Source organism: Carassius carassius, chromosome 48 (genome assembly GCF_963082965.1).
Source record: "Carassius carassius chromosome 48, fCarCar2.1, whole genome shotgun sequence".
NCBI classification, from domain to species: Eukaryota; Metazoa; Chordata; class Actinopteri; order Cypriniformes; family Cyprinidae; genus Carassius; species Carassius carassius.
In genome coordinates, this window is record NC_081802.1 from 7,112,521 (window position 1) to 7,130,434 (window position 17,914).

Here is a 17,914-nt window from a genome sequence, read left to right on the forward strand (position 1 = left end):
TTTGTGATCAGAGAAATGACAACAGGCTCTACTCTACACTGCCCAAAACTTGTGTTTGAATCATTAGTGGCAAATCCTTTGCATATATAAATGTACTTACACACTGTGAACCAGAAGCGCCAGACTGTCCTTGCAAATATGTGACCATGGACCACAAAACCAATCTTAAGTCCCTGAGGTATATTTTTATCAATAGCCAAAAAAACATTGTATGGGTCAAAATTATAAATGTTTATTTTATGCCAAAAATCATTAGGATATTAAGTAAAGATCTTGTTCCATGAAGATATTTTGTAAATTTCCTACCTTAAATATATAAAAACTTAATTTTTGATCAGCAATATGCATTGCTAAGAATTCATTTGGACAAGTTCAAAGGCGATTTTCTCAGTATTTAGATTTTTTTTTTGCACCCTCAGATTCCAGATTTTCAAATAGTTGTATCTCAGCCAAATATTGTTAGATCCTAATAAATCATACATCAATGGAAAGCAAATAATAAAGCAAGGTTGTATTTGTATTTCGTATTTTGAATAGTATTGCGTATTTGGCGTTCTGCCCAAGGAGAGGGCTCCAAGCTCGGCATCAGCCCAAAAGCTACTTGCAGCTTTAGTTTTTGCAACTGTACAGATCTTCTTTATGCACCAAGAGCTTGTAACACACCAAAGAGAAAGGGAAAATTGATATCGCATCATATGACCCCTTTAAGAATATCGTAAAATTAATCAACATTTTTCTCTTTAAACATAGCCTGATGAAAAATAAAGAGGAATAAAACTGCACAGAGATAAAAAGCATCGTGACATTTTTCTTTTAAATTGCTACTATATCTCACAATATGAAATATATATATATATATATATATATATATATATATATTTCATATTGTGAGATATAGTAGCAATTTAAAAGAAAAATGTCACTACAATGAGAAATAAAGCCACACTGTGAGATTTAGTCACATTTTCTGCAAAAAAAAACAAACAAAAAAAAAGTCACCATGGGAGATATAATTTTACAAATTGTGAGCAAAAAAGTCATAATTTTAAGGAATAATATTACATTGTGAGACATAAAGCAGCATTAGAAGATATATAGTCATATTGTAAGACATAGTAGCAAATCCCCCAAAATGTTTTGCAAGATTTTGGGATCACATTTTGGTATAAATATTCACCATAGGGGATTTAAATTTCAATAAAGAATTATGAGAAATAAAGTAACATTGAGACATACAATGTAGCATTCCAAGAATTCAGAAAAAAAAATTACAAGACAAAAAAAAAGTCATATTTTGAAATAAAAAGTAACAAATGGGACATATAATATTGCAGTTCTAAAGAAAAAGACACAATTAGGAGAATATAATTAGCTTTTTTTGTTTTAACCCTGAAGTGAAAATGAACTTCAATAAAATGCAATCACATAAAAACATTTTCAAAGACTGGATATAATAGCCATGACAAGTGGATCAACAGAGCAACATAGCACTAATATTCTAATATAGGTGGTCATGCGCGAATAGAAGATAAATAAAGTCTTTAGATGTGAATAAATTAATTAGTATGACATACAGAGCGATGTGTCCAGCAGGCATGATTATTTGATAAATGAAGAAAAAAAGGGGACTTACCGCATTGAAATTCATCCGCTCCATCCTCACAGTCTTTCTGTCCATCGCACAACCAAACGCTGGAGATGCAGTTTCCACTGGGACATGCAAAATGGCCATCCTCACACGTATGGACTGAAGAAGCTGGAACAGATGCCAAAATAAAGACAATGAGGGTGTAGAAGAACCAGTAGAAACCAATCAGCAGTTCTTACTTTAACAGGGTTTGCTAGGTTCACCACTATTTCAAGAAAAAAAGGATGCGAACATGCTGAAAATAAATCAACTGTATGACCTCTAAATGTCTACCTCAACTTTAGTCAGTTAGTTTGTTGTGTGGTTTTGTATTTGCATTTAGATTCTGACTTGCAAAGCAAGGTCATTTTAAGCAGCAATATCTCCTTGCAATAAAGGGTTTTTGTTGTCTGTAAGATAGGAGCCACCACAGCAGAGGTCAGGAGTTGAATCCTCTTCAAATTTCTATTAAAGGTTTGAGCTATAATTTCTAGAGGGCTCTTCTGCAGTTGAGTTTTCAAGGAACATAGACACATTATCAAAGAACCAGTGCTTTAGCTAACAAATCACATATTTGTATTATGTATTTCTGCCTTCAAGATGTCCAGGAAAGTTTTGGAAGTCATAAATGGGTCTTTACAGGCACTTTTATGTCCCAAGGCACTGGTTTTATTAAAACAATTTTTCTTTTACCTTATAAAAGATTCTAAAACTGTCTAAGAAAACGGTTTACAATGGTATCATTCATATGATACTTTTCAAATGTCTTTTTATATTGTCCATTTTGTTTTACCCTTTTTACAAGATCAAGTTTTAATCTTAAAATATGCAAATCCATATTAAACAAAAATACAACAACTTATAATTGTGCAATATAGCCTAGATAGATAGATAGATAGATAGATAGATAGATAGATAGATAGATAGATAGATAGATAGATAGATAGATAGATAGATAGATAGATAGATAGATAGATAGGTAGATAGATCTAAAAAGATTCTACATACTCATCAACTTCCAGAGTTGTGTTACACTCAGCCGAAAGGGCTTATTAAGTCACTAAATATTCTCAGTAGGTCCTGGGCTTTCTACATATATCATAAATATCTAAGTATATTACTGTCAAATATTTGGCAGGACTCAGTATGATTGAGACAAAAAAGTCCAAGTTTCAGAGCCTCATAAAAGGCTCCGGGAATGTGAGCCGTCACTGTACCGCAAAGCAAACTTTGTAAAAAAAAAAAAAAATCATTCTTTCATTCTATTTTCCATTCTTGTCGTGACAACATTGACCTTTAAACACAAACAAACAAGAAAAAGACAGGAGAGAATGCAAATGCATCTTTACCGTGACAGTGTATTTCGTCTGCGTAATCCCCACAGTCGTTGGCTCCATCACAGATCCAGGAGGGATGAACACACAATGAAGTGGAATTGCAGCTTAGAAACCGCTCATTGTTCTTGGCGCGAGAACCCAGTTTGTAGTATTCCATGCAGTCTGTGCTATCTGGAAACACAGAGAGGACAATGATACAATGAGTGTTTCACATGTTAAGTGACAAATAAACACACACAGTCAGAAGTGTGAACAGGTTAGCGCCTTCACAAATGCTAATCTTACTACAGTGTTTCTCGTCCGATGCATCAGCACAATCGATGATCTGATTACACCAAGATGACGCAGGAATACAGGAGCCGTCTGCACAACGTCGTTCAGAGGGCAAACACGAGGAATCTGGAACCAGAAGGGAAAAATGTAGATTAACTGCACACATCAAAATGCTTTGAATGAAAACGGACCACATTAAATCAAATCTAAATATTTAAAATGAAGTCAAACCACTTTAAATCAAACCAAAATTCTTTAAACAAAGTCAGGCCACTTTGAAGCAAATCAAAACGTTTTAAATTAAGTTAGACCCCTGCAATGCAAACAAAAAACGCTTTACATAAAGTCAGACTACTTTAATGTAAATCAAAACACTTTTAACAAGGTTAGGCCACTTTAAAGAAAAACAAAATGCCACTTTTTAAGCAAATCAAAATGAAGTCAAACCAATTTAAAGAAAACCATAAGACTTAAAATGAAGTCTGATCACTTTAAAGCAAATCAAAATGCTTTAAATGAAGTCAAACCACTTTTAAGAAAACGAAATTGAGATAATCTAGGAAAATTGTCTTGGTTTGTTTCAGTAAGGTTTAATATGTAATATGAACACAAGGATCTCTGGGTTAACTTCGCTTTCACATTTGCAACATTACAAATTCAAAATAATAATAATAATAATAATAATAAATAGTGTAAGTACATTGATATTCAAGCAGAGAGTGTTTCAAACTAATTGTGTTAACAAAATGAGAACAGAAACCCAGTTATAGCTAAATTAGATCTCACTCCATTTTTAAGACCAGTGGTTGTGTGAATGCAAAACTGGTCTATTTAAAGAAAACTGCATTTAATTCTTACAACGAGGAAATAGCAATCAAATTTCACTGGCTACAGGTGACAAGGTACAATAAAAATGTCTGTAATTAGATTCATTTTATTTATTTATTTATAATTATTTAGATTACTGAATTGCTAGCAAAAGTACATATTTCACTGACCTTCACTGAAGCATAGGGATGCCGAGATCTGTGGTTTGTGCTGTTTACATTATAGATGTGTTTCTGCATTAAAGCTTAATGTTGTTATTTAAATGTTCAAGCAAGACGAAAATTCAAGAGTTTTACTGATTGATGGACTACATTTCTCTAGAGAGTTGGGCAGAACAGGGGCGGGCGAGGGTGGGGGCTGATGGGGGCCGTGGAGAGAAGATTCCTGAAATTACCAATACTGGACTGAACACAAATTTCAATTCTAATGAGAAGTAGAAAAAAAATACCCACTGTTACAGTAAACTTCATCAGAGTTATCCCCGCAATCATTCACGCCATTACAGAATTGATGGTTGGCCACACAGCGCTGGCTATAGCATGATTTAAAGCCGTGTCTGCAGTTCCGGTTTTCTAAAGAATGACAAAGTCTAGATTAGGCAAAGGACTGTACACATTTAACACAGTTAAATAAAGGAAGGAAGGAAGGAAGACAGACAGACAGACAGATGTGAAGTCTGGATCGTAAAACTATCTAACAACTGCTTCATTAGAAACTCTGCTTGAGAAAGTAAAGACAGAGGGATAGAGAGAGACAGAGCAGCAGTCGGCCTGTCACATAACTCGCACTCATTACGTTTTTGCCAGGCTGCTCTAAGCTCTCGTCTTATTAGCCCGAGTCACAAGAGAAAAGGGAGACCTTCTGCAGCTTTCTTCATTCAGTTTCGAGATTAAACCTGAAGGCTCAAACACAGCACCCAGCCTGATTGGGTTCTTACCGCAGTACTGCATCTTCTCATCAGACCTGTCTTTGCAGTGCGCGATGCCATCACATGTCAGTTGGTAATCGATGCATTCCCCATTTCCACATTGGAACTCAGAGTGGATGTTACAGGAGGAGTTCATAGCTAGAAGACAAGAGTAAAATAGTTTTGTGGAGCAGTGATGTGCTGCACTGAAGTAAAGATAGGGATGTGCATTGACTGCTTGAGTGTTTGACACATAATCAGCCAAGTGAAATGTGAAACTGGCATCTAGACCTGTTGCAACTTTCCAGATAGGAATCTGTAGTGGCTCCAAATAGGTGAAAATAAAAGCACTTGGCATTTACAGTGTAGCAAAAGGGATTTGGATCAAAATCTGAAATAATAATTTAGTAAATAATCTGAATTGAAAATTAAGATCACAATCTTGATTAAGAATTTATATTCAGAGCAACATTTGGATTGAAAATTAGTCTCAAAATTTGACACTCAGTGTCTAAATCTGTATTTAGAATGTGGATCACAATCTAAATACAGATCACAATATTGGTACTGAATCCACATATTCGAAGCAAAGGAAATCTTGATTGCATTTTGGATCAGCAATTATATTTTAGAATGCATATACACAACCTAAATCTGAACAAAATAAATCTGAATCACAATCTGCATTTAGAATTTGCATTTAGAGCTCTGATTACAATCTCTGATTACAATCTGGATCTACAATATAGATCGTAATCTGGTTCCAAAAAGCAAATGCAATCTAAATCATAACTATATATATATATATATATATATATATACACACACACACACACACACACGCATACACACACACGCAAATCTGGACACAGAACCTAAATTCTGAGTGAAGTGAAACTGAATCAAACTCTAGATTTAGAATCTATATTCAAAGCAAATTGAATTGTGGCTGAAATATGGATGTACAATATAGATTATAATCTGGTTCCAGAATTTTAACAACAAATGGAATTTGTTTTTCATAATCTGAGTCTGAATCCTAAATTCTGAGCAAAATGAATCTGAATCATAAACTGGATTTGAAATCTACATTCAAAGAAATCACAGTCAAAATCTGGATTTGTAATTAATTTTCAGAGAAACAGGAAGGATTCTTCAGTAATAAGGTTGTTGGGCCATAGCCTCACTGCTAGATTTTGCTGCAGTTTGTTCCTAGAACAGCAGCATGTTCCTCTCACTATGCTAACATCCACCGTTATGTCCCACATGCTCCCTGTTTTTCACCTATCCTCCTCCAGACCTGGGGCACTGCAACATTCACTCTGAATTTCAATCCGGAGCCAATCAGCTACCAAACATTCCACATTCTCAAAACTTGCTTTATCACCAGCATCCCAAACAGAAATTATTTGGAATACTCCAGCATATAGAAAAACTTTAATACTAACAGACTTGGCCACATAACTCAAAGCACTGGGACATACTAAAATAATTGGGGTAAGTGAAAAAAATGTCCAGGAAAATGAGCAAAAAATACAGAGAGAGAAAGGGTACAGGACTTACATACACATCTGTTATCATTCAGTAACATCCGTTCTCCACGGCAAGTACAGTTTACCACACCAAGAGGAGTCAACAGACAGAGATCATGGCACCCTCCATTATTCACGCTGCAGGGAGATGACTCACCTAAAAATATTAAGAGAATCCTTTTTAACAAATCTATAAAGCACCAAATCAAACCGTGACATTTACAACGTTTCAAAGAGTTTTACAGCTCATACTTAGGGTTAGGAATTTAAAATTATATGCACATTGAAACATGGCATCAAATATCTCTATAATTGGCACCATGTTTGGATGTGTACAAAAAAAATGAATAAATAATAGTCATCAAAATTAATAATTAAAATAATTTCTAAATAAATTTTAATTTTAATATGGATGTAACATAATAACTATGTACTAAGAGCAACCAGATTCAAAATCATAATCTGGATTTAGAATATGGATCATAATCTTAATCTAGACAGTCTATATTTAGAATCGTTATTTAGAGAAAGTAAATCTGTATCAATTTGGATGTACAATAAAGATCATAATCTAATTCCACAACTCTATGTTCAGAGCAATCAGAATCTGAATCATAATCTGTATTTAGAATATGAATCCTAATATGAATCTAGACCACCAACTTCAATTAGAATCTATATTTAGAGCAAAGGAAATATGGATTACAATCTATACGTATAATTGTTTTTGGATCCAGAATGTAAATTAATCTGAATCCTAATCTTATGTTGATTCAAAACAAAATGAATTTGGATTTCAATTCGGATTTAATATATAAATCATAATCTGGTTACAGAAATATATATTTATAGCAAGCAGAACCTGAATCATAATCTGGATTTAGAATATGGATCACAATCAAGATGTGCAACCTATATTCAGAGCAACAGGAATCTAAATTACAATCTGGATTTAGAATCAGATCCGAACACAAACAAAATCTTTCTAGTGAATTAATATATGTAATAATTTTTTTATTATTTAGTAAATGGGGACACAACTTGTCTGTTCGCTGGAATAAAGAACATTATTGAATGCTGTGTGAAATACTTAATTCTTACTGGAAAATTCAGACTGCCTTTCAGAACGCTCCATTTCCAATTTCTACCCTAAGGCATCTGATGTCTTTTAACACAACACATTCAGGCTAGCACTGAACACACACACACACACACACACACACACACACACACTCTCAAGGCTTGAAGGGCACTCTTGCAATGCCAGTCAGAAAGTTGGGCTCCTCAGCGGATGTGAGTTTGAACTGTGGTTGGCACAGACGTTGGCTTGGAGCACAGGTCTCTGAATCGCGCCCTATCTACACACAAGCGGCTGCCAGATTCCAGAGCTGTGGGCCGAGTGTATTCCCCTGCACAAATGGTGAAGATTCAGATGAGTGCATTGGGCCAGCGTCTTTCACCGTAGTGACATGAGGCTTCAGTCCTGGGAGACTTTTACTTATTATGGGATATGCCTTTAAATAGCTTGGACTCTTCAATGGCTAATTTCTGTTGACTGGCGATTAAAAGGCAATGCTTATTGGTTGGAATAAAAATAATTACAGATGGCACCCACTTTTAAAGGGGCAGTTAACCTAAAAATAACAGTTATATATATTTGTTATGATTTAAAAAGTAATGTGGGGAAAGTTTTATAGCACTGTCTAAATTAATTCTCTTAATAGAGTCATCTGCACTATATAGATATGAGGGACGGTGGCTACTGAGGTCCAAATCTCCTATAACAGTCCTGAGATGAGAAAATCTCCATTTGCGGTTTGGGATGCCAAGCATATAAGCTGCTTTCATTAGAGTCCTTTGAAACACTGAGGCTTGAACCACAAACAAAGAAACGTCTGTAGCAAAGCCAAGAAAGAAGCGGAGTGGAAAGTCGGCATTCTATAAATGTGTCACGTTCTATAAATTCCGCTAATTCTGTAAATTTCATGGTGCCATTTTACATCCTGGGTGAATCAAGTTTGGTCTCTTGGCTTTAAATGATTTGCACCTCAGGCACTTGAAATGTGGTGCTCTTTGTGAGTTTCAACAGATGCAATTACCAAGCACTGCAGGTGTAAGTTTCATGGTTGGGGAATATAAACGTAAATGTCACCATGTGCATTAAACAGAGTTTATGTAAATGTACTTCCAGCAGTGGCCAGACAGGACTGGGTCTCAGTATTTTGAATGGGACTTGAATGGAGGTTACCGAGATGGATTCACTGTATTAAGTCAGAGAAAAATACTAAAGTGGATCATTTAGATATTTATGTATATACGTTTATAAGTTTAAAGTAAAACAAAGTATTTTTAATTGATATTACTGGAAAAAGTAATTAAAATTAAAATAATTCAGAATCTAGATTTATAACAAAGGCATATGTATTTATATCAAATATAAAACTAAATCACAATGTGTATTTAGAACCTATAAATTCAGTGTAAACACAATATACATTATAGTCAGAGATATGCAACATAAATCATAACCTGAATCTGGAATCTAGATTCTACTGTATAAACTCAGAGCAAATCTAAATTGCAGTATGGTTGTACAGTACAGATCCAATCTGAATCCTGAGTGGGGATTGAAGAAAAAAAAAAGTTTTTGAATCAATGTCTATTTTAATAGTCTAGTTCATAAATCTATATATAGATCTCAATTTATATTTAGATCTATATCTCAGAGCAAACAGAATCTAGATAATATAGGCAGTGGTGAAGGTAACGAATTACTGCAAACTGCAACACTCCATATGACAGAATATTCCCGCCTTCTAAATAAAACAGCCAATGGCTGATTGGTAAAGTCATTACGTTACTGCAGCTGAAACCATAGAAGCATAGAAACCTGAGACTCACACATATAACTGAATATGTGCATTGGCTCGTCTAGTCTTTTTATCGCTATTTGAGCATAATGAACAACATTCATGGAGTTATTCATTTAAGATTTTGTTGCGGATTCATTCTCATTTTGAAATCTAGATATAGAATACAGATTACAATATGGATTCACAATATAGATCAATCTAAATTCAGATTTCAGATTTAGAGGAATCTTAATAACAATCTGTATGTGAGTCTAGGTTATAATCTGTACACTAATCACAATGCTGATTCAGGATATGAATATACAAATCTGAATCTTGGAGACATAATTTATTATACTTAAGCAGATATATCAGCCTGTAATTACTCGATATGTTCCTGTTAATGATGTATAGTCACTTCTTAATATGATTTGTATTTGTATTTATCATACTGTGCTGACATAAGCCCAGCTTGTCCTCTAATAAGTAGAGTCAGCAGAAAACACTGTGATTGCGTTCATCTTATCTGACCTTCTTGTCAGAATGTGTTGATTTTGTTTCCAGCTTCACCGCACACCCATAAAAAAAGCCCCCAGTGACTTCTGACACATCTAACATCAGTGACTCTGCATTGTGTTTGCTGTCATCAGAGTGTAAGCATCTCAGACATCCCGTGTGAATAATGCAAACAAGCTTTGTATGACTAATACAACACTGCAAGTCATCCGCTACGTCAACCAAGAAACATGTTTATTCACTTGTTTTCAACATTTTGTTTTAGAACCGTTTTTGATTCAAGAGTTTTAGAAATATACTTTAAAGGTTTGTTGACACAACACTTCAGTTTCAATTAATCTGAAAACATTTGGTTTTAATTTAGCATTAAAACAGTTGTGTCATGCGATGGACCCAGGGAAATGAATTACGTACAGCTGTTGGTGTCGTTGGAAACAGCAACGATTCCCATCGGTTGATGAGGGATATCCGCACGGAGGACTTTCAAATTGGCTCCGGTGAACTTATCAGAGCGGATCACGGCCCGCCGTGTCCAGTCGGACCAGAAGATGAAGTCTCTGTAAATTGCCAAGCCAAAGAACGTTCCGGGTCCTGATTTCACAACGACCTACAAATTTAGGAAGAAGAAATATCCTGGTAATAAAAATATCCTTTTTTTTTTTTTAAACAAGCGCTCTATTAAATATTTCAGGTTATAGACTAACAGTCAACGTTTTGGTGAATTTATACTTCTCCTGACCTTGAAAAAAAGTTTGTGAACTTTTTGGACTCATGCTTAAATGCCAGATGGATGGATTTATAGATGGGTGGATAGATAGACACAGGTAGAACGATAGAATGATGAATGGATGGATGGAATGAAAGACAGGATGAACGATATATAGAATGATAGACGGATAGACAGGTAAAACGAAATATAGAATGACAGAATGATGAAAGGATGGACGGATAGAAAGACAGGTCGAATTATATATAGAGTGATAGATGGATAATATGGAAGTATGGAATTCGTGAATTCGTGCTCTGCATTTTACCCATTCATAGTGCACACACAGTAGTGAACACACACACACCGTGAACACACACACAGACCGTGAACACACACCCGGAGCAGTGGGAAGCCATTTATGCTGCAGCGCCCGGGGAGCAGTTGGGGGTTCGGTGTCTTGCTCAAGGTCACCTCAATCGTGATATTGCCGGCCTGAGACTCAAACCCACAACCTTAGGGTTAGGAGTCAAACTCTCTAACCATTAGGCCACGACTTCCAAATAGATGGATAGTCTATTTATAAATATTGTTAATAGTAAAAATCATTCAATAACTTTCAAGCAGTGGTAATAAATAAATCAAAGAATCTCTCCTGCCGTACCATACAATTCCATCAGACAGTTTACTTTATGCACTTCACCACAAAGGTACACAGACTAAAATAAAGCACACTGGGTGGCTGTGTAATTCACATAGACACATGGGCCCATCCAGAGCTGGAGGGGAAACCAACGTCAATGCATGACCTCGGGAGGAAGGTAAGCTCTGCCTGAAGGAAATGAATAAATCTGAAATGAATTGATTTCAGTCAATCAGAAACGCAGAGATGGTAGACATTTGCAGGTAAAAAAAAAACAACAACACAAAAAAAAAACCTCAGGACACAAAAACATCACCTTGCCCTTAGAAAGTCAAGTCGAGATAGATGGATGGATGAATAAATATAAATAATAAATGAATTGAATAAAATGAAAAACAAAATAAAGAGAAAATAAACACACATTAAACAAATTAAGAGAAAGAAACCAATAATACAATGTCCACAAAAAATCCACTGCAAATTCTTAATTACAGTTGCTATGATGACTGCATGTTGTTGATGTAATCCCGTTAACAACAAAAAAAAAGGCTGCACACATTGTTTTCCAACTTTAAGAGCTTATCATGTGTTTTGCCATTTCTTTCCAAAGGCTTTCACAAGCCACACACATCTGCTCTGAAGTGCAGCACTTACCGCTCTTCAGTAACACAGATGTCACTGAAGGGCCGTCCGTTTGAATGTAAGTCTTTCTGTAAGAATAGGCGTCTCGATAGGCGCATGGAGAGTGAGACTCCTGCTTTAATCCGCAATGGCAACATGTCAAACACGTGTTCTCACCCTCGCGCGGTCGAGACATCTTTATTCCCAAGTGCTCCATCGCCGCTGCATGTGTGTGGGGGATCAGGATGAAAGATGCGGCAGACACATCTGCATATCAGAGCTGTCGTCTCGACTGGTGAAAACCTCTTTGTGCTCTCTTAAGATTGTACGTTTTTAGCATTGAATTACGAACCTGTGGACAAGAACATGACATTCCTGCTCCAAGCTAAGGCTTACGTTTCAAGTAGCTTCTAAGCAGAGATTATCTCAGACTTTTTTCTCCAATAATGTGATGGATTGTTACTCAAACATAACCGAACCTAAAACAGGTTCTATTTTATTTAAATCTATTTTTCTTTCTTTCTTTTTTATTTTTTAAAAGACCCCTTACCAAGCTCCGCCCCTTTTTACTCTCAGAACCATAGAACTGAACTGGAGATTAAAGGGAATCCCATGATTTTCAGTCGAATGTGTTCATAAAGTGGTCAGAATTGATTGAAACTTATTTTTGAGCATTAGAATGAATTGCGACATTGACACCGTTTTCCGTTCAAGAAAATGTTGTAAAAGGATTAAAAATTGTAATAACAAAAAAAGCAAATAATAATAAAAAAGCCTAATTTGAATGCTACAACACATTCACTACTTTCTTGTTACAATAACATAAGTAAAAATCAAGAAAAAAATAAAACGTATATATTTAACGTACATGAATTTACCCTGTTCAGATCTATACAGGTGGAGCTGGGGAAGGTGGAGGGTTTCTGAAGCGGACTGCAACTGCTACAGCAAATGCTAGCCAAGTATTCATTTACATTTACATTTATTCATTTAGCTGACGCTTTTATCCAAAGCGACTTACAATTGCTATATATGTCAGAGGTCGCACGCCTCTGGAGCAACTAGGGGTTAAGTGTCTTGCTCAGGGACACACTGGCGTTTCACAGTGGATTCGAACCCGGGTCTCCCACACCACAGGCATGCGTCTTATCCACTGCGCTAACACCACCCCTATATTCAAATGCTGAGCAGCAAGCTCATTGGCTGCTGATGTGAAAAGTAACCAATCACCTGTGCCATGTGAGTAATGATGCACTTATATCATAATGAGTTAGAACTAGGGGTGTGCGATATGAAGATTTTTGATCGTTGACGATATGCTTTTGAAGAAATATCATAGTATCGTGCTACAGCGCACATTCTATCAGCTGCAGTTCTGGCGCCTCCGTCATATACTGTACAATGCCACATGCATTCACAGCAGTGTTATCTCAGTGGTAGAGTTGCTCTCTCATTATTTGCATGTGCTTTTAAATGTTTCATTCGCGCACTGGTCTGACCTGTGCTTTTTCTGACCGCCGCATACACCCGAAGCACACGCGCGAAAACCTGTCAAACAGCGCCCGATTATCGAACTAAGTTATCTTTTGCGCTAATACTGTCAAAACACACAAGGTTTACATGTAGACTCAAATGGGTTATGTCTAAAATGAAAGTAAGAAGAGAAAAACGTATATGTGCTTGGATATTAGATGCATGCGGATCATAAAGGGACAGTAGGCCTAATAAACTTGCAGCCTACTGTCATTGCTGTCAAGGGATAGATCACCCTAAAATGTCATTTCTGTCATTATTTACTCACTGTCAAGTTGTCCCAAACCTGTATTAATTTCTTTCTTGTGCTGAACACAATAGATGATATTTTAAAGAATGTGGTTACCAAACAGTTGCTGGTCCACACTGAATTTGAAAGTAGCAAAAATACTATTGAAGTCACTGTGGACCAGCAACTGTTTGGTTTTCCACATTCCTCAGAACAGCATTTATGTTCAGAAGAAGAAAGAAACTCATTCAGGTTTAAAACCACTTTTGGGTGAGTAAATGGTGGTATAAAAATAAAACACTATGACAGAATTGACAGACACCTGGCTGAATTTTTATTTTTGGGTGAACTATTTAACGTTAATAAAACAACAGAACACAAAGAGAAAAATCACTCACTGCTCTTGACTGAAGAAATTTAATACAGTTGCTTTAGGAATCAGTTCATATAGTATTTTATTTTTATATTTGTTCATTTAATTTCTTGAATGCTCCTGCTAAAAACACCTTTTATACCTGAAAATAAAGCACTGTTTGTTTTATTTGTATGCGTAGTTGTAATGTGTATCTTTTGTCATTCTTTAATCTTTGTTATTAAAAAATAAGAACGAAGATTTTTTATCTTCGCCCTCTTTGGCAAAAATATTCTTTTTTTTTGTTACCTTGAAAGGCTTTGTCTTTATAATAGGGAAATTAGTTTGGCTGCTCAGACAACTTGCAAAATAGTAAAACCAACGAGACAAAGAATTGTGATAAAATCGTGCTATTTCGTAAAAAAAAAAAAAAAATTGATGTTGTTAAGAAAGTTTCATCTAATTTGCATGGTTCATTCCGAACTCCTGGAAGTTTGCATGTGTGGCTCTGTGTGTTTTCTCTAGAGGAAGTTTGAAAAGGCTGGGGTTTGAATCTGCCAGCAGTAAATTAGATGGCACTGCCTCCTCCAGCACGCTCTAACAGGATCCCACCTCGCTAGCGTTTCTATCTGTCTGACACGCAACAAAACAAATGTTCCTTTTGTTGGCCCAGATCAATTTTCACCTTCTAATAGCCTAGCGACCATTAGCCAGCAAGAACCCATTCAGCGCGCCGCGGCATAGTTGGTGGTTGTCAAACGATAAACTGTGTCAAACCCTCTGCAGTTCCTGGCCCTTGGTGAAAACAAACATTAAAATCGGGTTACTTTGGCACGTAATAACCAGTAACTAGTTTTGGGTATGTCAATTAATTCAAACAGAACAGTTCCTCGAGTAGAGTTATAAATGTTTGTTTCGCTAAATTAAACTTTTAAACGGACAGCCCTGCTTAATACTAGACATGAAATAAACAGGAACTTAATTACAGCCGTGACTAATTGTGTCAATTTTTAATCGCAAAAAGTGGATCATACATGTATCATCAGTCGCTGTACATTTTTGTGGTTTATTTTTGTAATTTACATTAAACTTAACTAACTTACTTTTTATTAAATTAACTTGTAAAACTGCTTATATATGACAGACACTAGTTATTTTTCAAACATGTATGCTAATCTGTTAAAATTATTTTCAGTGCATTATTAACCGATTACCTGAAATACTCAAAAGACATGGTCAACCAGGAACTAAGATCAATGAGAAAGCTGTTTTGTTATTGTTTAATAGCGTTAGGACCTTTTATTTGTTCCTCCTGGCAAGAGCACATTTTTGGTTTCAATTGACAATGTACTGAACCCTAGCGACCTGTATTCAGGGGATGGGATCGAAATCTCTTTATGTCCTCCTACAATGTTTCACCTCAGCAAAACAGAAAAGCTTCACAAAGGCTGAAAGACGTTTGCAGTGCTTTTAAGACACAGCCTTTGCTTCAGCTAATGCACTTCCATGCATTTTTTAAAAGTTACACTCAAAGTGGTTCCATACTCACGTATCTGTGTGAGCCATCGTAATCACACCTCTCGATGTGGCCAAGACTTCCGTCGGAAAAATACAGCTTTTCAGCTTTGTGGTCGATGGTGAGTCCATTAGGGGTGATGACATCCATGCTAACAATAATGCGGATGTTCCGGCCAGTTAAAGTTGACCTCATGATGCTCGGCTTCTGCTCGTTCCAGTTAGTCCAGAACATCAAGCTGGGGGAACGCAAACAGACTGTTAGCTTTCACATCAAATGTTTTTTAGAATAAAATTATGGTCCTAAAGAACTTGGGACATTTTAATCACCCTTAAAAATGTTATTACATTACACAAAATCCAACTTAACTCATGCTAGCACTTCCCCCAGAACCTTCCCTCTTTTGACTCATATTTAAGACATACATGATTTCTTTAAAAGCTACATTAAAATTTCACATAAAAAAAAAAATAATAATAATAATAATTATAATTATATATATATATATATATATATATATATAAATTATATTTAATAAATAATGTATAAATGAAATATTATTGTATATACATACATTATTGTGTATATGACAAAAAGGACTGTTTAAAAGTATATGATCAGTTGCATTAGTTTTTTATTTATTGTGCTTTTTTTAAAGATGAATTGTATTAATCTTTTATAATCTTTTATTTTATTAACATGTCAAACAGATAATCCTTCTAATTATGAGACTGAAACAGAGTTAACAGTATAAGAGTTAACCAGTTGAGATTATTATTATTATTTATTCATTTTAAACAACATTTTTTATAACTACTGTACATGATCAGTTAAATGTTTGCACATTGTTATTTATGTTGAACTTGATTCATTTAATGTAAAAAGCTCTTCTTGTTATATATGGCAGCAAATTGTGTGTATGGTGAATTTCCATGCGTGTATTCCATCAGTTGCGTAGAACTCTTACAAATGTCTAAATGTCATTACATTAGACAATATCAAACTTAGCAGCATCTGCAAACAAATCATGCTAGTGCTTTTCTCAGAACTGATGTTTTTTCTAAGTATATATATATATATATATATATATATATATATATATATATATATATATACACATACTTACACACACACACACACACACACACACATATATATATATAATGCCACGTAAATCGTTCTTAAAAAGTATTTTTAAAACTCAATGTGGACCCTTGGTGCTACGTGCAATATGCTAATAGCCTCATTAAAAATGAATTTATCTGCAATTATTATTAAAAAGGCTACAGCCTCATAGCATCAGCCCTTTTTCTTTTAATGTGGCAGAAAAAGACTAGTCGGTCGAAGGACGAAGCATGTCCTTGTGTTTGAGAAGAGTGTGCTAGCCTGGCATGTGACGGCACCTTGCAGTGTCAGTCGCTATCGCCAGTGTGTGACTTCTAGCTGTGATCTTTGGCAGCTTTTGGATCGCTGGGACTTCTTGCTGACAGCAGCAGCCACTTATTGCCGTGCTAATGCTCTAACAGGCTAACATGCAACTGCTACATGCTATATGCTGTTAGGGTATGAAGCGGTGAAATGTTCCTTAAAAAAAACAAAGAGCCATATTAATTCTACAGCTAAAAGATGGCAAACTGTGATTTAAACTATTGAGCAATATGCAAAGTCTAAATTTCTGATTTCCTACTTTAAAAAGTGAAGAGAATGCCTGTAGAATTGTGATTAGCGAACATATAAACAATCCTGTTCATAATCATACACCTGAAGAACACAAGCTAGTACTAGCATAGCATTGTTTACTTTTAGCAGTTTGGCAAAAGCTAGCATTAACTGGATTTTGATTCCATACACAACATTTTCAAGCATCAGGCAATTTGTACAGTTGAAAATCTGACAGACACTGGAAAAGCTGACTGAATATAATTTAGCATAAAATGGGGGGAAATGCTAAAGTCAATTTAAATGTAGACTGCTAAGGCAAAATCAAAATAAACAAAAGTACAATCTCTTTCATAATTTCAAACTGACTGCTTCTCAATTTAAATTTTTATTTTATCCCACAAAACATAACTCTAAATGCTAAAGGATGCTAAATGCTAAATAAACGACAATTAGCATAGTAACACATAGTAAAAATAAAAATAATAAGTAATGAAAAAACAAGAAAAAAAACAAGAAATAAAAAACATGGTTATAATCTACAAAAAGTGATAAAAATGTATATCTTTTGATGAGTATGTCAAAAATCGTGCGTTCATCTAGATGCTAGTCAGATTAGCAGATGCTAACTTAAAAACATTAACAAAACTACGGTTTCACTTGATAAACATGGTTTGTGCTGACCACAAAATATTTGTTTAGAGCTAAGTACTAGCAGTTTAGCAGCTTATAGTAATAGTAATACATTTCCTTCAATAATTACGTATAGTTTCTCTTTTGTAT

At 35.2% G+C, this 17,914-nt stretch overlaps 1 protein-coding gene across 1 annotated transcript in view; it reads right to left on the reverse strand.

The window, feature by feature from the left end:
• Positions 1–17,914, reverse strand: part of LOC132131111 (low-density lipoprotein receptor-related protein 1B-like) — a 238,602-nt gene that overhangs the window by 68,158 nt on the left and 152,530 nt on the right. Inside the window, exons 42-49 of the mRNA XM_059543053.1 lie at positions 15,506–15,710; positions 10,287–10,479; positions 6,536–6,661; positions 5,003–5,131; positions 4,518–4,637; positions 3,250–3,363; positions 2,977–3,135; positions 1,634–1,756 (exon numbers count right to left, since the gene is read on the reverse strand). Of these exons, the coding sequence (XP_059399036.1) occupies positions 1,634–1,756; positions 2,977–3,135; positions 3,250–3,363; positions 4,518–4,637; positions 5,003–5,131; positions 6,536–6,661; positions 10,287–10,479; positions 15,506–15,710 (1,169 nt within the window). The remainder of the gene's footprint in view (positions 1–1,633; positions 1,757–2,976; positions 3,136–3,249; positions 3,364–4,517; positions 4,638–5,002; positions 5,132–6,535; positions 6,662–10,286; positions 10,480–15,505; positions 15,711–17,914) is intronic.